Here is a 24,770-nt window from a genome sequence, read left to right as displayed (position 1 = left end):
GAAAACTTTATTAACTGACTATTTATTGCTTTAATAGATACTCATGCAAGAGGAAAATGTTCAATATAAAAATGTATACTGTAGATCTAAAGGCCAGAAATCTGATGGCTTTGCATTTTACCAGAAACATTTATGTTTCCAACGAGATAAATATTTTTGATTTTAAAGACCTTTTTATGGGTTTGATTAACACTATAGCCTCTGGGGAAAGCTAGTGAGTCTTTAAAAGAAGAATTGAACTTTGATTATTAGTGGGATACTTCACAGTGTATAAAGATGCATCTTTAAACATTTGAGGAAAACTATTCTTTGTTCCACAGCTTTCACAGACACACATCCAAATGCTGCAAAATGTCTATTTTGATTTAGTTTCTCTCTCAGTTTATACACTGTTTTCACATTTTTACACATCGTGTCAGATTTCCTTCTTTAGTTTCTTTACCTACATAGAATCCAACAACTGAATGTGGAAATTATTGTCATTCCATCGTTGTCTGATTGAAGACTTTGTTCTTTTTCTGTTTCCCCAACATTTTTCCGCCAACACAACTCTATCGGCTCACACAGGTGTGTGACGCTTAGCTAATTAGTCTTTTCTTTGGAAAATGTAGGCTTATGCAAAGCCAGTAGCTCAGCTGTTGGCTTCTTAAAGAAGTTAAGACCACATTTAAGCTGTGATTCATGCTTGTTGGAAGACATCATATGACATACCCTTTACTGAGAGACTGGTGTCACATTTGCTACCAGGACAATGTTGCAGGACATGTAGTGCTAGAAAGAATCAGCAAAAGTGTTTGGTTGCATTGCCAGATCCCGGGAAGACCAACTACTGTGAACCCTGACATTAGCTAGTTAAAATGGCAAATTGTAACATAAAGGGTTTTCAAAATATAAATATAAAACAAAATATAAATCTTGCTTTTTTTTTGCTATTCAATTTTCTGTTTGTGGCCACTTTTTAAGGTTTTAGCCAGGTTTCTATCTTTTATTTTCAGCTCTATACCCCCCTTTTTGTTTTTAGCCTTTACACAGCTAGCGTATTTCCATCATAGTATGCTTTATGAACTGCTGACGTCATCTGCGAGGTCAATGACATAAACACAATTCCCTTCAATATGTTGCCACGCTACGGTTCTGATTTAAGTAGCAGTCATGCTTGACACATTGGAGGCTGCGTGTGCGAACATTTATGACAGAAACTGAGAGAAAGAATTGAATTCATGCTTGACACACCTTTGACTAACTGCTGTTTCCTCCTAAACAATGGGTGTCCACCATTGTTTGTCCACCAGTGTCCAACTCTAATGTCGAAAATGAAAGCGAAAGAAGTAATTGCGTTCAATTTTTCATACTTTACTGCAGAGCTTAAATGGATGTCTTTGGATTTTTTTTTTTTTTTTTTAGAGTGGAATTGTGTGAAGTATTTATGAGTACTCTGTGTCTTTTCTGCAGCAGATAGCAGTCAGATCACTCTCAGTTTGGAAAAGCTGGCGGGGGAGCTGATGGACGAGCCACCTAGAAGCTGCTAGAAACAGCGATGAGAGAGTAGAAAATACCTCAAACCTCAAGAACAAATGCTATATTGTAGATTTTTACACTGCTTCACTTTAGGCTAAGACAGGTTTTTAAATTGACACGACGTTTTCGCAACCAAAGAATGCCCCTGTTGCATTGGCAGCTCCTGTATAAACAGTCGTTGCTGAGCACTGCCTGCACAACGGGGATGGTCTTCAGTTGAGAAATCATATTATCAAAGAAAACATCCACAGGATGCAAAAGGTAACTGGTGTCAAAATTTACAAAATCAAGTTAGTACGAAACACTATAAGTTTATTTGGTTTCAGTTATGCCTGTAGTTGTTGATGTTACTATTTTGTGTATGCCTTCATGCATAAAAGAGACAACTGCGACTATAACCCCACCTATTTACAAAGAGGAGCAAAACACTCCCAAAATAAACTCCCTTCTGTCTGAACATCCTCAGTGCATGACACCTATTAACACACCTACTCAGTTCCCCAGCAAAACAGCTGTTTAGTTTGAAGCTGTTTAGAGAAATATTTGGAGAAATAGAGGGAGAACAGAGAGACAGATACTTATATTCATGAGTCACCTTACTCAGAATTACTGTTAAAATTTACACATCAACATTCGCAGTCAAGTGGAATCGGTTTATAATTATAGATGATGATGACCTAGTCCTCCTTTTGGTTCGTGCCTCAAACACGCTGCCGTTAATATCAGAGCAACCATTGACTACAGAGACATCCAATAGATGGAGCTTTTGGACAACATGATGAAAGTGTCTGCTTTTTCTCTTAGGGAGGACATCAGTCGTCCACATCTTCCAGTTTTCCAAGCTACTTTTATTTTCTGCAGACCAAAAAGGGCAGTTTTCAACCAGTCTTTTTTTTTTTTTTTTTTTTTTTTAAACATTTTCATTCTCCATTCACACATGTGGCATGTTTGAAAGGAGAAAAGTACTCAATTGTGTCCCTATGAGGTCATACAGTAGAAAGAGCCTCAGATAATGTTCATGCAAAATGAGACATTATTCATAGTGTCAAAAATAACTTGAAGGTCAGTGACATTTAATCTGTTGTATTTTGTTTTTAGGGCATCAAACACAAGGCGGGCCTTGTGTTTAGAGCAAAATGGGCTCTGACAAACTAATACAATGCTATTTGTTCCTTGAGCGATTTTCATCTGCCAGATGTGTCTGCATGTTGTTGTTTTTTTTCCCACATTGGTATTTAGTCATGGCGTGGACTGTGAGCTCTCATTCCCTCTGTGAGACTGTAAATAAGCTCAACATCCTCTGGGAAAGACAACATAAAACACTGTGGTTAGCAGACCACAGTGCCTGCCAGAAGTATAGCTAAACCGTGGATGCTTCATTCCTATCAAGTAAAAGCAATATCCTATACGTCTCTGTTTATCAAGCTGGAATAAACCACACATCAGCAGACAATTTCTTTATAAACACATATATACAGCAAACGTCTGAAGGGCTGCGGTGGACAAAAACCTAAAGGAAGATAGGAAGAGTTGAGGGATTTTTGACTTTATATTGTTTTGTCCCTAAAAGAGATGGTGTATTTGAACCAGAGATTAGTTTGACAATTTTAATCTGCTTATTTTGACAAAATATTGATCTATTTATTACAAACATGTATTCTTTACAGGTCTTCTTCACTAGGAGAAACTTTTATAAAAAGGTATGTAACAGCCAGTCTAGTATTCATTTATTCTCTAATTTTAAGTGATGTCACATTTCAGATGCTCCCTCTGACTTGGCTTGGCACGTGTGATCGGAGTGGTTGAATTCACTTTTAAATATGCCTTTTCTCTAGAGGTCTCAGCCCCCTTGTGATGTGACCTGCATGACTAATTCCACTTAAAGGGGAATAACATGCATTAGAGCTCTCACTTTTGTGCCTTTCATTTGCATAATTTTGTTTGGCAACTTGGAAAAGGGCCATTAACAGCACTAAGACGTACACTGTAAAGGGTGGGGACAGAGGCAGATCAATAGCTCTACATTCTTTCAACATCTTTAGCAACATCGGGCTCCAAATCAGGATGCATTCACTTGGTCAGATTCATGCAGAAGCCTTGTGATGCTACCATAAGATGTTCATGAAGAAATGCTGTTGTGCCGCCTCTCTTAATCTTTTGACAGAAACATTCGCTCGATCAATAGTCTTTCACTTTTTTGGTAACAAAAAAAATTATAGATTGCCAGCAGTTCCTCCGTGCTTAGTCCCATTTTTTTTTTCTCATCCTCATTATTGCTTCAATTAGGCATTCTCTCGAGACCTAATTTGCGGTGGCAATACAAGGTGGTGACCTCCTGCGATTTACATCAAGCACCAGATGTTTGGCAGACTAACCCCTGACACCAACTACATTCAGGTCAATAGGGAAAGCATCAGCTAAACAATTGGATTAAGCAAGTGGGGGTCTGTCCCGGATGGCCGGGGGAAGTTGCGATTCGAGCCAGTGAGGAGGAAATAATCGCAAATGTTACTTTCTCATGAAATATTAAGAGTGTGCCGTTTTTTTTTCATTTTATCCCAGTTTAAAATGCAGCATTTTCATCTGTTTGTTTGAAGCAGTGTGCAAGGTTTTTTCTGTTTTTTTTTTTTTTTTTTTTTTTTTTGACAGCTGTATTACTGCTGATAAGCGAGACTGTGTGAGCTGATCAAGTAGTGAGACAAGCGTTCGGAGCAGTAGCAGCATAGCAGCAGCAGCGCTGTAGTCACTCGGAGCCGCGGCAGCAGCAGCAGCAGCAGCATCAGCATCAGTCAGAGCTCAGGCGGCAGCGACAGCGGCAGCAACAAACTCTCTCCTCTTTTCCTCTTCTTTCTGGAGTTGTTTCCCGTGCAGACGCCAAAAGCCCAAGGAAGTGGGAGGGAAGTGATCCAGGGCTGATAGCTGTCATCAAAACCAAAACCAAAACGCAGACCTGGCTGCCCCCATGCCTATCGAATTTGTTTGCAAAATCAAATTTGCAGAGGACGATGAGAAGCAGAAAAACAAGCAGGATGGGGACAAGGAGAGCCTGATTGAGGAGAGCTGCACGCCTCCGGCCAAAGACTTGGCCGGGTTTGCCAACTCCTGCTCCCTCCATGGGATTAACCACATCTTTGTCTCTGGTCGCCTAGGTATCCGGCAGACTCTCTGGGCTCTTGCCTTTTTGACTTCTCTCGCACTGTTTCTGTATCAAGCAGCCAAGTGTGCCATCTCTTACCTGGAGCACCCTCATGTCACAGCTTTAAATGAAGAGGCGACACCTGAGATGGTTTTCCCTGCTGTGACCATCTGCAACATCAACCGCTTTCGCTTCTCCGCACTCACAGATGCTGACATTTACCACTTGGCTAACTTGACAGGTCTGCCCCCCAAAAACAGAGATGGGCACAAACCTACAGATTTAATGTATCCGGCTCCTGACATGCAGGACATCTTCAACAGGACAGGACATCAGCTAGAAGAGATGCTGATGAGCTGCAATTTCAGTGGACAGAACTGCTCAGTGGAAGACTTCTCTGTGGTGAGTGCAGAAGTTTCTTAAAAGTTTTGCTTTTCCCAGACTCTCTCAGTATTACATTACTCACTTGTGATCTTTTGGCTCCATCAAATCTTTTTTGGTTCAAACTTTTACACTTTAAACATTCTGAGGAATACTAAATGTGCACAGTTTAAACATCAACCTTGTTCATATAAAACTACAGATAAGATAGCAAAGCAAACACTTTGGGAGAAGAGGGATTTTAATTCTCATTGCGTTTATCCTCATCTCCAGGTGGCATGTGGATCCCAAAATACAGTTCTCCATGCAAGATTCATGGCTTTGGCTCAGTCATTGAGCTGTATCACTCCTCACTAAGTTCTTAGTGGCAACACTGTTTCTCTTCAGCTGTGCCTGTACCACAATCTGTTATGTCTAAGAACAAAGTCTGCTCCCAAAGAAGAAAAACAGAGAGCTGTCATATGTGGTTGTGTACTTAAACTGTGCTTTAATGCTGCCTCCAGCCCCAGTAGCTGAGAGTGCATGGCAACAAAATTGTCATAGAAAATAGCCGAGTCTCTTCTTTCTCCCCTTTCCATCGCTCCCCATCGCTCCCACTCGCCCTGTCTGACATTGCAAAGCGGCTGCCTCTCTCCTGAGCTCTTGTACCTTTCAGAAGGGAAGGAGTAATGCTTCTTCAATGTTGTATTTCAATCCTGCATGCTGTTAAGATTAAATATTTAAAGACTGACATACATGATTTTTGCATTAGGTAGATTGACTAAAAGGAATGAAACAATTTCCATGAGAGGAAAAGTCTGTGTAAGAGGTAGAGTGAAGGGATCAGGTGAAAGAAGGAGAGTTTGTGCCTGTGTTCTGTGCACTATTTTTTTTAAAGGCACTGTCCTTGCTGGAGATGGATTCCCCCATCAGAAGAAAAGAAGGAATATGCATTTGCTTTAGTGATGATAAAGTGCAGGTGTCAAGTCTAAATAGGGTATGTTAAGCACTGATATGCTCACACAAAGATTTTGTCCGATCAGAGAGATGGTATGACATTATGCCTGATGTGCCAAATTACGGCAAAGAAACTGTGACATTTCACTGCTTCTCTTTTGATTTGTACAAAACTCCATACAGCAAGTTATTGGTTTGTTGTCATGGCAGCCTCTCATATGTAGACGTATAATTCTAGGTGACATTAGAGAGGCTCTCCCTTTAAGAAATTTTTCGCGATTGCTCTGGAAGGCAAAAGAAAATGTCATGCTCTTCAGTGGAGCTGGGAAGTTTGCTAAAATTCCCTCTGAAGCAACAGCCTAGCTCTAAAAGTTTAGAATACACTTCTAGCACATTTGATGGCAATATCCAATGACACTTTGACAGTCACCCTTCCCAGAGCACATTAATTAGCAGACAATTCAGACATCCAGGAAATGTCGGTCCCGTGTCAATTGATGAAACGTCCTGTAGCTCTCTTTGGACACTCGTGGGGACTTCATCGAAGATTAAGATCCTGTCTAAAGTTTCCAAAGCTGCTGTTTTCTCTCTGTCAGCTATGTGATCTGCATTTTCTTGGAGCTGTCAGTAAGATTTGTTACAGGCTGCTTGCTGCCTCTACGCATGACAAATCACTCACTCTGCTCCTGGTAGGGAACACAACAGGGAGCGCATGTGGAGTACTGTCTGGGGTTTGTAGGACCCAGGTCTGAGACCAACATGGAAAAGTAACAGAGTGCAAATAAAGCTCAGACATACACACACACACACACACACACACATACACACGCAGTCACAACTCTGCACTTTGTGTATGCGTTTTGCTTGTAACCGCAAATCGCATGTCGTTTGTTACAGCAAGAAAGCCATTATCACAGGTGATGTGCTATGAATCACATGCACACATGTACAAACACACAGGAGTCCTGCACGATTTGATCATTATTCCTGCTCTCATGGGGCCCTGCTTCAGGATTGGCCCCTTGTAATGTGTTTTCTTTTGATTGATCATACTGGGAGCAGCAGATGTTATATTTTGGTAATGGGCACGTGGATGTGGAGCTCGTGGGAAAAACTGATAAACTATATTTACAGTATTTTCTGACATTTTAGCTTTTCTTTTAACTGTGATCTGTGCGGTAGACCTCTGCGTTGTAATCACTTAATTTTGCAAAAAGTATTTATTGTTATATTTTTTAGGGATGTCTTCATACAAACTTTTTGTCCCGGGCATTGTTCCAAGTCATTTAAAATTGAGTCTTGCTTGATATTGAGTCCCTGTCTGTTGCTTGCATTTTACTATAGCAATAAGTTGCAGATACACACCATAAGTACATTAAAGTTATTGGAAAAAAATATTTAACAAAATTATTCACACTAAAATAAATTAAGCAAGCTCTAAAAAGTACACAAAGTTCAGCATGAATTCATTAGTTATTATCAAAAACAATATCATCAAAATTACAATGAAAATAAATTGGGTTTTTTTCTAGCTGATTCTTGTTACACTGAATGTAACATTGCAGAGGAAAAAACTAGGTCACGTAAAACAGACCAATCTAAACCTTGTAATAAGCACATAATGTTAGTTGGTAATTGTTCTGTAGTGGCACTGAATCTAGCACTAGCCATGATATTGAACATAACATGTCTGAGCTACCATTACATGATTCACTGAAACATGCTTTTCTATAACGTGTCTCCTATCGATTCAGTGATATTGGTGGGTTGCAGCTATTTCATTCGTTTAACTGATGTGTATATATTATCAATAGCATAGTGAGAAATAGCTTCTGTATAATACGCCTCTGAACTTACATACCAATAAGCCACTTGCTAATCACCCTAAATAGAAAGCATGGCATAAAATAACAGAGCTCGGGAGTTGAAGTGTACTCGGTCAATACTCACTCAGTATTCATATTTGAATTACGGTAAATTCCCTGATTGGATTAGTCATTGCATTTGAATGCTAATTGTAATGACTTAAATGTGTGCTTTAAAATGCCGAAGTTTCATTTTAAAATGATTAGTTTATTGAAGAAAATCATGAATTGACATCTGTGTATTTACTCATGTTCCATAAACATGAGTCTCAAAGCCAGAGCAAAACCGTCTGACTGCTCTAATCACCGGCAGGAAAATCCATAGTCACGTAACAGAGGAATTTGTTTTCCTAATTCCTGGTATGATTATTTGACATGGGTAACAAGGCCATCCTTTATTATTAAAGATTACAATATTGACGTGGATTAATCACAGAAGATTAAGCTGATTCAACAATCCATGAATAAATAGATTCATATTTTTCTTCCAGTCTAACTATGAATTGTTGTTCACCTATTGTGTGGTGATGAGCAGCGAGTCCTTTGGCATTTTTTCTAAACCGAGCTATGAATTGGTTTGCTCTGACTGGGTTTGCTGCTGCATTATCAGATTTTGCTCTCAGCAAGGACAGAACCTTTCTGCATAAATTCACAGTGATAACTGCACAGCTATAGGGTGGCATGTGAAGTAATCTATAAATACCTGGTTTAACGGGGACATCACTGAAGAGCCCTTCGCCTTCAATTTGTCATCTCAGTGACTGAAGCCTCTGTTGTGTGTTTTTATAGATAATTGAATGTTTAATGGTATAAGCCATGTATTATGTTTACCCCCTTTCCCCATTATTTCCCTCATAGAGCGAGGAAAGCTTAAACCCCATGAATGCAAATTATTACAATAGATACATGGCAAAAAAGAGGCAATCTCTATAAGTAACGTGCTTCACGTGCAGGGTCGACGTGATGTGTTCGATGTCCTTTTTTGAGTTGCTGCATGTGTGGAACGACACATACGACAGAAGTGTGGCTCGTCATGTTAGGGCAAGAAATACGTCCCCGACCTTTGTCAGCGTCTGTGAGTCCTGTGAAAAACTCAGGAAAAGGCTTTCATTCGCCGTGTATGTGTGTGCATGAAAATGTGCTGTGTACATGTGCAGATGACTGTGAGTGTAACATCCACTTCCCTAGTGGGTCCAAAGTCTGTACACCACTTAGCAGCACACCCACGCAAAGAGACACGCTCTTCTCCCGCAGCTACCACCCTCACCCCTGGCGGAGAGCTCGGACGCCGGGAGCGTGAAAGTGACCGGCTATCTGGACCGGCTTCCTCTCCAGCAGCCTGTCAATTAGCCATCTACAGTTCCACTGCTGTGGGAGTCCCTGCAGCTTAACATGCTGTCTGATATCTGATCCACACACACCCGACCCTGGAGGCCGGCGCTGAGTGTTATTACACGCCTCACAAGCCAAAAACAAACAAACAAAGATGGACAGGCTTTTCTTGTCTTCTCTTATTTTCATTCTCTTTGCAAATTGCAAAAAAGAAAAGAAAAGAAACTTAACAGCAATCTCATATCCTTCAAGGTTGGATCCCTCCCCACAGTCTCTTCCTCCCCCCTCCGGTGTATCAGTGGAGGATGAATTGCAGTGCTGTGCAACTGGTCGGCCACCCGCGCTAATATGCATCACCACTGTCTAATCAGATGAAACCCACCTGCGACCAGCCAGTGGATAACACCAATATGCAAGCAGTATAAGTTTGGAAGGATTTACCTTTTCTATCACTTGCTCACTGTGCCTGGGTTTGATGAGGAGAATCTGCAGCTTGGGGATGGCTTTTAACTCGGCGATAAAGGCTTCCGATGTTTTTCTGCTGCTGAACACCCCTTCTCTAACCCCTGGGAGTCTTTTACTCACACAGACATTTGTCTCTCTCTGACAAGTCATACACCAAGCTGCTGGTACTGTTAATGTGGCTGCACACACACACACACACACACACACACACACACACACACACACACACACACACACGTAAGTGTAGAGTGTGTACAGTGTAGGTGGAAAGCGTCCTCGTACAAACAAACAGGTCTCATCACAGATTGAGAGAGTTGGCTAGCAAGATTGATCATGACTTCTGACTGGGTGCCCCTCCCTCTCTGGAGGATCAATATATCCTTCAGTCAGATTGCTTCCCTGCCCTTCCTTCTCCAAGCCTGGTGTGACTAATTATCTTGTGCCTATGTTTTGGACCCAGTCTCAGCTATATTTGTTAATGCTGCCAGAGCTGGTGAAGAATTTGATCTTTCGAACAAGATATCTGTTTGTTTTAGTGTATATCCAGTCCAAATGAATCAATATACACTGTCTACCTTTTCCCTAAAGGGCACTGAAATTATCGAGCAATTTGAGATGACTCACAGCTTGTGCTGTGAAGGGACAGAGAGGAAAGAACTTGACGTAAAGTGAAACAGAATTTAAAGTCAGATCCAAAAGGCCAACTCAAAGGTTTTTTTTGATTCGGTTTCGTGGTTCCCCAAATAGAAATAAAAATCTGAAATAGGAATCACCCGATAAAGAGGACGAGAGACATTCAAAGAAATTGCCTCCTGAAGCTTGATGAGATTGAAATAATAGCTTACTTATCATTCCCCTGGATTAGTTTAAAAAGGGCTCATCATCCTTTGAGAAATTAATTTGACAAGAGCTAATAAATAATTTTATTTGCAAGTTTTTCTTCCAGAGCACTTACTCTTCTATTTTCCGGTCTTTTTGCACATTTCTCACATTTTCTTACACTTTGCAGCGATGATGAATGGCACACACTGTATAGAAAGCTATGATCATGAAAATCTTTGTTCGTAGCACTCTATAAATACACGTATCTTCTTAGTCGTCAATGTGAGCTTTCCATTTTGTCATGTTTCTGAATGCATTAGTGCAGAGTCCTCTGAAAAATTAACCAAGCTTGCTCTTAGGCTGCCACATAATGGGTTCTTGCTTCTTCAGTCCCCTTGCACCTAAGATTTAATTAGTTTGTCAGAGATAGCAAACTCAGGTGGACAAAAAATTGAAACGCTCTACAAACTAATACTGCTCTGTACACCAGTGCTAGTTTTGCTAGGGAAAACTAAACCACAAATCTCTCTTTTTATTCTGTTTTATTTCAAAACCTTTTTGCAAACTACAGTGTAAAAATGTGTGCGGCTTATGTGTTCAGTCCAAATGTCCACAAAAATATGTGAAACATTGTGTCAAGCTTGGCTCAGAATGTATCTGAAGACCAAAGTCTAAATTCACCAGTAGTGGGGAGGTTTAATGTCTTCTCGAATTGAGGTAAAACAGAGGTGAAATGTATCTCTGCATAATGGATATCCGCTTTAGTGGCCGTTGCACTGATCAGAAAAAAAAAAAAAGTGGTGGTGAGATGATGTCAGACATGTTAAATCCCCTCAGTGGATATTTCTGTGTTGTTCTGTTGCATTGCGAAAACATCTTATAATCTGTTATTTGGTGGTCTCAGTCGTGTGTGCAAAGCCAGTATGTCTAAAATTTTAAATGGGATTGTAGAAACATGGCCAGTGTGACTTGGGTAGAAATGTCAGTCGGCTGCTATTCAGCCGATGGAGATTGCATACAGCACAAATGTCATAGTGAATATTTACCCCTGGCACAGACGGAACATGAGGGCCTCGTCTGTCCGCTTGGCTGGACACTTGGCCCTTATTCTGAATTATGTCTAATGTCACGCACTTGGCTGTGCCCTGCTGCTTTTTTGAGTTTATTACCTCATACAAAATGTTGTCTCAATAAACGTCCTTTTCATCATCCCTCTTCTGCAACTTTTCTCCCCTCTACTCTGTTGTCCCTCATTACTGTTAGCTACATTTAATACAAGCAAGGTTAGAGGTCTAAACACTAAGGTGTTATGACAGGTGTGATATTTTGTCAGAATCTATATAACTTGGTTGTATGAGCCAGCTGAACAGCTGCATGATGATGTTTGGCTTCTAGCTTGCTCTTGGGAGGTGCACTGCAATGATTTGCCAAATGACATCCAGGCTGGCTTACCAGCAAACCCACTACATGCATTTTTTTCCCCTGTCTGTTTATCCATTACATTTTATATTGTTCAATAATGTACACCATGCTTATGAAACAATAAGGTATGATAGAAAATGCTAAATAATTCACGCTAACACTTTCCTAATGTTATTAGCCCTTACTGGCCATTGAGTCCATTTGCTGCACAGGGACCTTTGCAATGTCTTTACACTTTTATATAAAGCTGATATGAATCAACACTGGACTAGCATTTTTCACCAAAATTACCCTTTACTGTTGCTGGTCAAGAGCAGCTACATGAGCCAAGGCCACTTCAGTCACATAATACAAAAATGCACTTTCTCTACTAAGAGTCTGTTCAGCCTGCTGCAGTTCGTACAGAGTTTAATGTAGTTGTGTATAGTTATGCTTGTGTTCCTTCTGTATGCCATGTCTACTCATGCTATTGGGGTAGATTAAGCCATGTCTGCCACAATTTTCCGTCTTTATGGATAAAGTCAAAGAAAATCATTGAATCTGCTTATTAGATCCTCTGAGGCTCATTTATAAACCAATCTGTAAAAAAAATCAAAACATGAAAACACGGGGCATTCAAATGTAGCATCATAGCACAGCTCAACCCTCAACCGTAGTATGTTAATGACAAACTGCTGGCAAGTCACATCCGACAATGTTTTGATTTAGGCTGACAACACGTCGTTGACTGTAGCTGCCTGAGCTAATGTTAGCTTCACACAATGACGGGAGAGTTTATTTAACTGCTCCCAGAGGTGCCTATTCAAAGCATTTAAGGTGATAAAACAATAATGTGATGTTGTTTAAAGATTCACTTAGATATTCCAACTACTTGTTGCTGTCATTATAATCTTATTTTGGTCAATTATTTGTCTTCAGTAGATAATCTGGATCAGAATGATGCCGAGCAGCATGTCTTTGGCCTTTGTTCTGACTCACCTGGAGTGGAAGGAATGTTATCTTCTATTAAAGGTTGCTGGTCTTGACGAAGGATCTTTGAGACTTTTTAAAGAATCTGTGGACCACAAACATTAACATCTGGTCAGAGGTGAGGGATCCTGATGTCTATATATACTTAATTTCTAAGCCACAAAACTGAATGAGGCAAAGCCTGAATGCGAATGAAAGTCTAAATATCTGGTTGTACTTCAAAGAGGGATTTGTCAGCAAAATGAATCGACATTCTTGTTGCATAAAAACAGGTTTGTAATGACACATTTTATTTAATTCAAACGTTTTCCAATGAAAACTGTAAGTATAGATCAAATTGTAGTGTAGAACCCAACATGTTGCCCGAATGTTGACAGATTTGAAGTCAGTTTCTGTGCAAATTTAACATGCAGAATAGACCTGATACTGTTCCTCTATGGTTGTCTTGACTGGATAACATGTAACCCTCATCAAAAATACAGATCCTACATACTAACCCTAACCATAAATAGGAGATGTTAAATAGCTAATCACATCTATGGTTTTGTCATAATATTGCACGGAAATTATTTCAACGAAGAAATCTAAGAGTCCAATGTAAATCCTTGTTTCCGAACCTGGATTCTAAATGTCTCTGTAAATGGCAGAAATGAATTTTTCTCTCTTCTATTCATTTTTTAGAATCATGTATAAAGAAAACCCTAATGATTTCTGAATCTTTTGCTACTTTCAACTGCACCAAAGCTCCTTAAATTGATTTGTTTTGCAGCTGATCAAACACTTGCTTCTCAAGAGCCAGGCGTCTCTTTACCAGTCAGTGGGTAACCTAAGTCACCAAGCTATCACAAACTCTCTATACCCCAAAAAGCAATTAAATATGTCAACACTAGCTAATCAAAAAACTTGATTTTGAAGTACGATTCTGGCAGATATTTTACGAATAAGTTGTGAACATCAGTGTTAGAACGCTTTATTAGCTCCATAGTTTCTAATTTTCAAATTTTTTTTCAATAAGTTCTAATTTAACTGACTTAGTGAGCAGCTTTTGTATAATATACCAAAGTGACAAGTTTTTCTTAATGCACTATAGATGAAAAGATACGGTTGAAATTTCAAACAACGCAAAGAAATGAATGAATGTCTCACTGCATTGTGGACTATAAAATCAATGAGAGGACAATTTGCAACACAGCCAGACACGTTATCTGAACAGGTGACACCATATCTGACCTCACAGACGATATCCCTACATTTTAGCATAGGAAAAGAAACAAGACAGATTCCTAAATCTATTAGTAGTATTTTCTCTTTGTTTAACTACTTAGCTTAGGGCCCTGCTCAGGCATTTTTCAGGGCCACCCTGAAGTAACTACTTCAGCCTATGGTACAGCAATGAATAAAGTACAGGGACATTTCCTGCAGTCAGAGCACGGCATGCATGTGGAAGTTCCAGAGGTAGAAAAAAAACAAGTATTTACACCAGACACTGAAATTTACAGTGAGGCTGTTACTGGCATTGTTAATGCACTGTAAACATATAACAGCAAACCAGCATTACTCGTATCATCAAAATGACTGTTTGTCCTGCAACAGCAACTTTTAGCCTCGTTGCATTAATATCACAGGTATTTACAAACAAGGTGTATAAATCAGAAAACAGAATAATTTCTCTCTTTTCTATTTTTCAAAAATACAACATTGTTTACCCTCAACAAAGTACAGCAGTTCATAGCCACAATAATTGCAGGGTACAACTTGTGAAAACACACGTGTTAGCTTCACACGTTGGAATGAGAATTAAAATGTTCAATGTCAACATAAAAAAAACAACTAATTGCTCATTTCCAGGGAAACTTAGATTCACTCTGTTTATCTGGAGATTGTTGTTGCACAAATCTGCATAATTATGCCGTACACATTCTTAGCACATCTGCATATTTAGTCCACCTTCAGTGTGGAAATAAACCCACCTTTCCACTCTGCCACTGGATACAATAATCTGCCATCCTTTGGGATTTCCCTCCTCCTCAGATATGCTGTGTCCACGTCTTGTTTGGTTAATGTGTGGACACTAAATCTTTTACCTGATGTTGGCAGCCTCGTCGTCTTGCTCCGTCTTTGTTGATGAAACACTTGACCTTCAGGTGCAGTGAAATGTCATCTGATTTAATACATCCCGTTTGAATTGCCACCACTCATTTTTTGTCATCCAAGCATTAAATTTTGGAGGAGAGGTGTCAGAGGAAATGCATTACAGTGAGGAGCTTGTCTGAAGGGGGAGAGTCACAGATCTGGATAATTGCAGCATAGCATTTTCATTGCGCAACTATTTATGTGTGTGTCTCCATGTTATTATACAGGAAAGTGTATCCATGAAAAGTGATGGTACTCCAGGGCTTTGATAATTCGCAAGTCAAACGAATGTGAAACATCTAGACCTCGTTTGCCCTGCTTGACAAAGATACAAAATTTATGCGCCACAAATCTTTGAAGTGGCATTCATGCTTAAAACTGTGATTTTATCCAAAATGACAGTAAGGGTAGTCATGATTCACTGAGGTCTTGAAAGATTAAAGACATTATCTTGGATTGTTTTATGATGCAGTGTGTCACTTATATTTAGAAAACAGGTTACAGTCTCTACTCACTCCTTTTTTTCCCTCTGAAAAAAAGAGAGAAAAATCATGGTAGCTTTTTGTCCAGTGTGATGCCTTGCATTTACCCACATTCTTCATTTCTTCTCCTCAACATGAACTCTAAGCCACTCTTAGGTGTGTTTGCTTAAACAAGCATGTAAGTGCGGTCATGTTCTCCACTGGTGTTGTCAAGAATAATTTGGTGTTTTCCTAATGTATGCAAATGAGAAAGTTGTGTGCATTTGATTGTCAATAACATGAAATACGGCTCTGCTCCCTAAATGCTGGCTCCGTTCAATATCCTATTAAAGTTGAATCACAGATAACTTGGCGCGCATCAGGAAAGTAATCTGAAATTTGTGCTGACATTGATCCAGCAGGAAGGAGACCTATTGCTCCGATTAACACCGTTGCCCCAGGAGAGGAGTCCCTTGGCCATTAATAGCCCACTGTCCCAGATTTTACTTAGACCATCTAAAATGCTTTTATTTATGAGATACGCGTTGGCTAAGCAACATGGACAGAGAATAGGACTAAGGTTTTTAACTATCCCTTGGAGCTGTGTAATAATAACAGCCCATATTATTTCTCTTATCTGAAAAAATAATGTGCTGTTTGTACAACAGTGTAAAAAAAAAGAAAAGAAAAAAAAAGCTTGATTGAGCCTCAGCATTATTTACACCAGCATGAGGAGGTCAGCATTTAGAGTAATATTTCTTTGTTTTGTTGACCCAAGTTTGATTACTGTGGCACTTGCTTTTTCTGTTTTGTTCTCAACTGCTGTTTTGTTAAATTCATGCACCACATCTGCTTGATTAGGGCTAAAAACTCATTACAGCAACATTAGATATTGAAGATTACTCAGTAAATTAACTTGGACAGCTAAGAGTCCCTACAAACTGGTGGTGTGGGAAACCTTGGAAGTGAGATTAGACTAATTTTGAAATGTTCCAACAGGTGTCATCATCTTTGTCACACTACTGAAGGCGCACTTCTGCATGTCGTTCATATGCATTTTAAGCTTTTTCCACGACATTTAAAGCCGATATAAGTATAAACGTATAAAAAAAAGTATAGAAGATAAACCAGAGAGTATCATCCTGTCACTGTGCACAATGGGAAATGACACCAGAATATCAACAAAAGAGGGTGTCTTCATAACACTTAACAAGACTTGGCATATCTACACTATGTTGTGACAGCAGAACAGAGGGTGACATCCCTTCACAACCAGCCCAGTCTCACAAGGAAATCTTTAATAGGTACAATCTCGGAATCAGTAGTAATATTACAGTTCTTCTTCTTCTTTCGGCCTCTCCCTTTATCAGGGGTAGCCACAGCGAGTAGATCTCGCATCATTGATCTGGCACATGTTTTGTGGATAACACCAATATGCCTCTTGCTGTGAGGCGACGGTGCTAATCACCACACCACCGTGCAGCCCAGCAGTAATATTACAAATTAAGGTGTAAAAATTGTGAGATGTGTTTTATATAATGAAACACATGCAACATAATGTGAACCTGTAACCATGTATTTATTGATATTTAAACCTAACTATGTATTTAGCGTAACCAACTTCGACTGGCAGCTAAGTAATAAAGTGAGAAATTGCTACAGTATTTGGCTAGGTTACTTCAACTTGCTTTTCTTGCAAGACGGTCTGTGATGAAATCTTACTCTCCACCCCCTCCTAGCTTCATATCAGTGTTTATGATCATATAATAGTGTGGCAATATCTTATTTGTGTTACTTTCACGTAATGCAAAACTTCATTACGTTACAATTTGCAAAGAAAAATGTTTTAAAATTTTGTAATTTTACCATTTTTTAGCATAACTGACAGTTGCACAAAATGTAAAATTTTGTATGATTGCAGAGCCTAGAAAGTGGTAATTCTACCATTTTAAGCGTTGTGAAACTCCTAGATTTTGCGCTGTTGACCAAAGTAGCTTTTGTTAACTCTGTGGTGTGAGCCTGCATTACAGTACAGGGTGTGCAGTGATTAAAATCTAAAATGTTTTATAATGGCGCACAACATCATATTTGATTTCTAGTATCTTTTCTTTTAGTTTTTTCTGTATTTTAATTAAAAATTTCGAGCAGCACCCCAACAAAAGTTTTGTATGACATTAATACACCCTCCACGGAAAAATAATAATTGGAAATTAAAATGACAGAAATAAAAGAAATTCTTGTTTACTAAAAAGTAGTCTATCAAGACGCATCATGCTTGAGGTTGTTATCTGCTTCTGAAACTATAAAAAAAAGTCAAATATTTGTCATTTCAGCAGATTAATTGTATTTTCAAACAAATTTGATTGCAAGAAAACTATGAGACTTCAAGATGTGACATTTAAAATGCCCTCAATCCCAGATTAGGCAATTGAAGATAGAGAGGTTTAAATTCCTGGTTATAGTTTCTTTCACTTTAGGAATCACCTCAGAAGCTGCTAATAGGTGCCATGACATCTTTTATACAGTGCATATGAACATCATCTGCCATAGACCCATTTTAAGTGTGCCAATTATTTTAATATCAGACGTCGCTGTGCTGGTGCAGTTTAGCTTTAATTCATGGGCATTTGCTATAATTACCGTAAACCCACTCAAAATGTAATTGTCTGATCTTACAACGATGAAACCTACAGTATATAACATGCATCACGCTTTTCAAGTTGCTCAACTATTACGGAGCCCCCCGTATGCGGCAGGAGAAAAAAAATGACAGATCATTAGTTTCTTTCATTTTATCTTAAACTGGTTTCATCCATTTGATCATCAACACTGTGATAACAGCACACCCTTAGAATAAATATGACCAGTAATGAGCTGTGGCACCAATGTTTATGCATGTCCTTGACATTCACTTTGAAAAAGGGGTAACAGCATCCTTCCAAACGGATCTTAAAAGTCCAGTGGAACGGATAAATGTCAGTGGGCCTCACTGAGAAATCGACACGCTTTCTTCTATGCTGACCTTCACAACATCTACCGTAAAGAGAATTAGCAGGATATTAGTAAATAATCAGTATGTATACAATGATGAAAGTGTTCCCCAGGGACAAATTGGATGCCTTCCATAAAAACCTGCCCTTAAACTGGCAATTAATTAGTGTGTTTAGGTAATGATAAATAATTCATTAGAATGACATTGAGGGACTTCTGGGACAGTGCAACAACTGGATGAATTAGCAAGCTTCAACATGAGTTAAATAATCCTGAGATGGGAGCCCACGCCACATAGATCCATTTTGTATTTGAATATCAGTTTCATCTCATGGGTGTCATCGTGTTTCTTTCAGATATTGTTTGGTGCTTCAGTGGAAGTGTTCTGTGAACAGATCAATCGATTCTGTCACGCCCAGGGACTCTCAATTTTAGTTTCATGTTTTAGGTTATGTTTTTGTTTTCAGTCCATGTTTAGTTTTTAGTCATGTTTTAGTTTCCCTGCACTCAGTTAATTAGTTTCACTCACTTCACCTGTGTTTTTTCCCTCAGCTGCACTCACTCTCCAATCACTCTCACTCCCTATTTAGTTTCCTGTCTCCCCGCTCAATTTGTCGGATCTTCGTTGCCATTCATGCCTGCCTTGTCGTCTCGTCCATGCTACCAGTTTTGTCCAAAGTTAAGTACTTATTTATTTATTCCATGCCATGTCTTTTTGTTTGTTTTGTTCATAGCTTCGTTTTTCTCCGGCTCAGCCGCGTTTTATGTTGATACTTTGTTTTTTGTACAATAAACCAAGCCTTTGTTTTTTTTAAGTCCGTGTCCTCCCTCCTAACCCACACTTGACAGATTCTGTGCGGATGATTATGATTATACACTGACAGAGAAGGGTTGCCACACCTTTTGGCGCAGCTCCTTTTGCTGAAAAAGCTTAGTGGGAAACAGAGTGGTCAGCGAGCCTGGCTGCAGCCCTGCTTTAGGACCAGCTGGCTTGAGAACAGAATTAGAGCCCCCCCCCCTTGTTTCCACCTGCCGTATGCTGCTCAAGAGTTCCAAATCTGCCCATTATTTGCTTCATTTCCTTGCTGTTCGACTCAGCTTGTGAGCAAGTCAGCTGTTTACCCCTACAGCGTGACATCTCACTGCTGAAAAGAAGCAGTAAGAGAGGAAATATTCATTTGCAATACGTTGTAAATGATAAGTATTAGAAAGAATTTCTACCGGCACAGCAGTAAGAGGGGAGCGTCAACATGAATTTTTCTCTTGAACCATGGTTTTATCACGGGGCTTGTTTGCATTCTCACGTCCCTGGATAGCTGAACTAGGAGAATTTAGAATTCTGTTTTGATGAGGAAAATAAATGTGGACTGATCCTCACACAAGTCATGATTTTTCTCAAAAGAGGTCACCTTTAACTGTGCCTCTTTCTAATGCAGGTTATGAAAGAGTTCAGCCTGATCTCACCAGACATTGCCTGTGTACAAAATAGATGCCACTGAATAAATAAAACCCCTCATCCTTCCATGCACAATTTTAAGATGCCTGGATTAGCATCTCATTAGACGGCACGCGCACTTCGGCTACATTGGCACAGAAGTAGAAAAAGGAACTGTTTGAGGCCTTGTACCTGCACATTTGGAAAATATCTACTTTCTTTTGATGTTGTTGCCTTTATGAACTATCTTACTCCAGTTGCACTATTATATTATATCTGTTGTAATTTCAAACCCATTTTCTGTTCTTAATTTGTTTGTTTGAATCTTTATTTAACATAAGCAAGTACAAAGAAAACGCTTTCTAGTACATTTATTGCCCAACTTAATTTTGCTTAGAAATTGCAAACAAATTTGCAAACACACTGAGGAAAAAAAAATGAAAATAAAAAGAAAGAGTTTATAGAATATACATGTAACCGCATTCTGGACCTGAAACCTCAAATTATATTAGCTACGGAGAGGCCATATATCAACTCTGCACAGTAACACTGCAGAGTTCTCAGTACACATCTCATCTCAGATGGACCGAAAACAGTGGATATGTGTTCTGTGATCAGATGAGTCCACGTTTCAGTTGCTTTTGGGGAATACAAACATGGATGAGAAAAAGACCATTGAGGCTGTTGTCAGCGAAAGAATTTCAAAGCCTAATTCTGTGACAGTATTGGGGTGTACTCGTACATGTGTGGAAGTACCATTGATGCTTGTGATGATTATTTCAGCAGGACAATGCCAGACCTGACCTGCCAGACTTACAACAGTATGCCTTCATTAACACAGAGAATGTGTGTTTGACTGGCCTGCCTATACAGTCCTAATCTGTGTTCTACTTAAAAAGTGTGGTGCATCATAAAAAGAAGGATCAGATGATGATGACCCCAGACTGTTGAGGAGTTGAAATCTTGTATTCAGCAAGAATGGAGACTTGATTCCTTTTCAGAATTGCATAAATTAGTATCCTCAGTTCCTCAGTACAATGAAAGAACGGGTCATGGACCACAATAATAAACAAGCCTCTCTATGAACTTTTTCTTATTTTATTTCAGGCATCAATCTTTTGGATTTGTTCTTCTAAATTCAATGAAGTTTGTCAGGGAAGACATTATGATTTCCTTTGCACTTTGTGTCTTTTAAATAGATGTTTTTTTTCAACTCTTGTGGAAATGGGGTTTGTGTGTTGGCTTTGGGTATAGTCGATTTTATCAAAGCAAAATTCTGTAAGAATATTGCACCCCAGGAGAGAGTGTAATCAGGAGAATACCTGCACTGAAAAACTTGGTGACAGTTTGCGTCTGAGATAAATTGGCCCCAGCAAAAATGTCTCCTGCTGTTGGCAGGACTATGTTATCTGTGCCATGAACATGCAATTTCCCCTTGATTGTGCTCCCCACGGATAAGTAAACACATTCAGCAGAGCAGTAAACCACAAAAGACAAGCCCCCAAAGACAGTGGCAATAATCTGCCTGAGGACACAAATCAAAACCCTAATTCACAAAGATTCACAAGATCTTAGATATTCAGAAAGAAAAGCTTTACATCAAACTGATTTCCTAGATGTCTCATAGAAATGCACTAAATCTGAAAATGCCAGGGCTACCTCCCCACAACACCACCTCGGTTGAACTGCACAAACATTGCTTAGCAGCATTAGATGGTGAGGTTAGTGTTGCAGACTTGCATGGAACAAAATAGATGTAGTTTATTCAGAGAGTTTTCATTCTTATATGGAAGAGAACACATATTTCCATATATGAGGTGAAATTATATCTACTACATGAAGTAAATGGCAGGTGCATTATGTATTTTGACTGAAACTGCAGCAGTGTGTTTACCTCTGTCTGTTGAGAGGACCATAATCTCTCACTCGGAGGTCTGTTCCTTGTTGGTTTGCAACTCTATCATAAAAAAATCTTGATGCTACTATGAGCAGAGCGAGACATGACACTGTGAATTTTACTGAAGTTAAACTGCCTCGCCTTGTCATCGTGCAGGCAGAGTCTGAAATTAACTTTTTAGCTCACCGCCAAGAGCTGTAAACTAAAAAAAAAAATTACCTGCCAAGAATACCATCTCTTATCAGCCAAAATAATGATTTATTTCTTGCATTGAAATCCATCACTCTGCAAGTTATTTTAGTTTTTATTGCAAACTCACAAAATGATTTTTATTCTCATTATTACAGTGGGTTTTTTTGCACTGACTGTTGTACGTTAAACCTGAGAAATCACAGCATTATGCTAGAGATAACATTAATTTGATAACGGGACATTTGTAATGGTTCATTGAACAGTTGGCTTTTGGATGTTTTGATTTACTCAAATGTCTCACGAGTTGATCTCACTGTGAGACATGTAAAGCCTCTCCTTATGCTGAGAACATTCATTTAATTTTGATCCTTTTTTGAAAAAAGAGTGACAATATAAAAAGCTAAAACTAGCCTGTGACCAGCTTAACTTGAATGTAGTTATTCTTTAACAGGGAAACCAGTTCTAACAGGTTGTGAGCGCCACAGACACCTTCATCCTCTGTCACTCTGTTACTTTTGTTTGCTCCCTGCACCCTGGAAAAAAACTCTAAGAATGAAAACACCTTGGCGTTTTGAGTTCTGGTCCACTTTGGGGTCAGAGTGACACTTGGGAAACTAAACAGACTAAACATGAAGTCACACGGACTGACAGGTTACTCTTTTATTGGACAGTTATGGTGGCTGGTCGCCCGCATCATGAGCACCACTCCGACCTGCGGGAGAAGATCAAAACACGTTTTATTTTGGTGACCGACAGCAAGCCTTTTGCTCTGTGGCTTTATTTGCGGTGTATGCCACAGGACTCACAAACGACATAGTAGGTTGTGGGTGTTACAAATGGTGGAAGCAACAGTCAAGAATAATGAGGACCATGCAAGGCTTACAAACTCGACATGAAAACTGCTGTTTGCAACTTGTGTCCCTCAAACATGTTTCAGTAGATTTTTGTGTGGGTGTGATTTATTATTATGTGAGAGGGATATCAATAATTGTGAATTTCTGCTTTAGTTTATGTGTTGGAAAACACAAAATTCTGGCATCACAAATATTAATGTTTCCAATTTTATTCCTGCTGAGTCTACACATACAGACAGCGCTTTCTCTTCCGTCCTCTTTTCTGTCTTTTATTTGAGAAAGAAATTTCACTGAGTTAGCAAGTTACACCTTTTCAAGCCATTGTTCAAATAAGTCATTCTAATCATAAAGCTCTTGATCTAATAACTCATTTGAGTTTGAACATGATATAAGATATATAGTTCACATATGCATATTTTTTTCATGTTTCATATTGTTTCATGGTTGTTTTAACTTTGAAGCCGACCCAAAACAAAAAATGCAGCATATTTTGGCCTTTAAAAAAAGCAACAAAAAAAAACAAGACTAGATTAATCAGCAAACCATGCATTGATGCTTGTCTAAATCATGGTCTATGGTTATCATAGTTCAGTCTCACAAGAAGCCATGAAACAGATCTTTTCTTTATGCCTTGCCTTAATCAACCGTGACTTACTGCCAAGTAGAAAAGTAAAAAAAGTTGGTGGACAAAACTGGATCAAATAAACTTGCTACTCTTGTGACAGTCCATGGTGTCACTTGACCATTCAATCACTTCTACCTCCTCATAGGCATTTTTTAAAGTTAAAGTTATGTGGTATTGCAATTGTGACAGTGACATACCATGCAAAACTAGAGTGGGTTACAATTTGCAAAAGAAAATGTTAGGATGTAACATTTTTGGAGCTCTGAAAATGTTGTGATTTTTACCATTTCTGAGAAAGCGGGACAGTTTCACACAATGAAAATCGACATGGAACTGTTTGGAAAGGTAAACATAGACAACAAAAATTTTCTAGCCAAAAAATATTTTATTTTACAGTTTTGGAGCATTTATTGTGAAACTGTTGGATTTTGGCTGTGGACCAACATCACACTGGTGTTAGACTGCGTCTAAATCAGCCTGCATGCATGTGTGAACTCACAGGAGAGGCGGAGAAGTCATGCCCCTGCAGACATTAAAACACGAAAAGGTAAATGGAAAATTTGAAAATCAAAAACCATTTCATACGCTTTTCAATTTGGCCAAGCAAAAATCAAAATGAAGTTGGTCAACAGCCGTTCTCAGTGTGAATTGGCAAACAAAAGGCTGATACCACTGACACTGGCATTCCTAGATATCAAATACTATTCCAAATATTCCCAGAGTAAGTAACTGCAGAAGAAGATATATGCCCATTTTCAGTTGTGGATACCCATGGTAGTATTTGTTATAGAGTTTTTTCTTCCCAGAGATTTGTTTTCCAGTTAGGACAACTACTTCCTCTGACATGGCAGATGTGGTACGCAACATTGCCTACACCGCCATCATCCAGCAACACTCATCAGTCTAACCCCTTGGTGGTTTTCTAAAATAGAACTTCTCTCCTCTTTTTTTTTTATTTATTTTTTTTTTTATTTTGAACTTTGGAGGACAGTTTTTCCTAACCTTCCCAATTTTGAAAAAGAACACATTTTCTGGAAATGCAGTGTACCATTTATCAGTTTGTTTGTGAAAGCGAGATGTGATGACGGTCTGGGTCTGCTTGTTTACATGGTCAGCACTGGCGGGGATCTTGTTACCTGCAAAATGTGTAGTTTTCATAGACATAATTGAAAAGCAAAGGGAACGGACATGATCATTTGATGGAAAAGTGGTGAAAGGCACTATCATCCTCTCTCATGTCTAGACATGTGATTTCTTTTTTAGATTCATTGACACAGAGAAACATTATCAAAAAAGAACTGAAATTAAAAAGGCTTCACTTGCTCAATACCACAAG

At 39.1% G+C, this 24,770-nt stretch overlaps 1 protein-coding gene across 1 annotated transcript in view; it reads left to right on the top strand.

Moving 5' to 3' along the window:
* The first annotated feature begins 4,442 nt into the window (after window positions 1–4,442).
* Window positions 4,443–24,770, top strand: part of asic4a (acid-sensing (proton-gated) ion channel family member 4a) — a 95,149-nt gene continuing 74,821 nt past the window's right edge. The window contains exon 1 of the mRNA XM_075479926.1: window positions 4,443–5,056. Coding sequence (XP_075336041.1) covers window positions 4,481–5,056 — 576 coding nt within the window. The 5' untranslated portion in view covers window positions 4,443–4,480. The remainder of the gene's footprint in view (window positions 5,057–24,770) is intronic.

The sequence above is a fragment of the Odontesthes bonariensis genome, chromosome 12, assembly GCF_027942865.1.
Source record: "Odontesthes bonariensis isolate fOdoBon6 chromosome 12, fOdoBon6.hap1, whole genome shotgun sequence".
Taxonomy (NCBI): Eukaryota; Metazoa; Chordata; class Actinopteri; order Atheriniformes; family Atherinopsidae; genus Odontesthes; species Odontesthes bonariensis.
The sequence above is the reverse complement of the archived record's forward strand: the minus strand, read 5'-3'. Positions and strand labels throughout refer to the sequence as shown.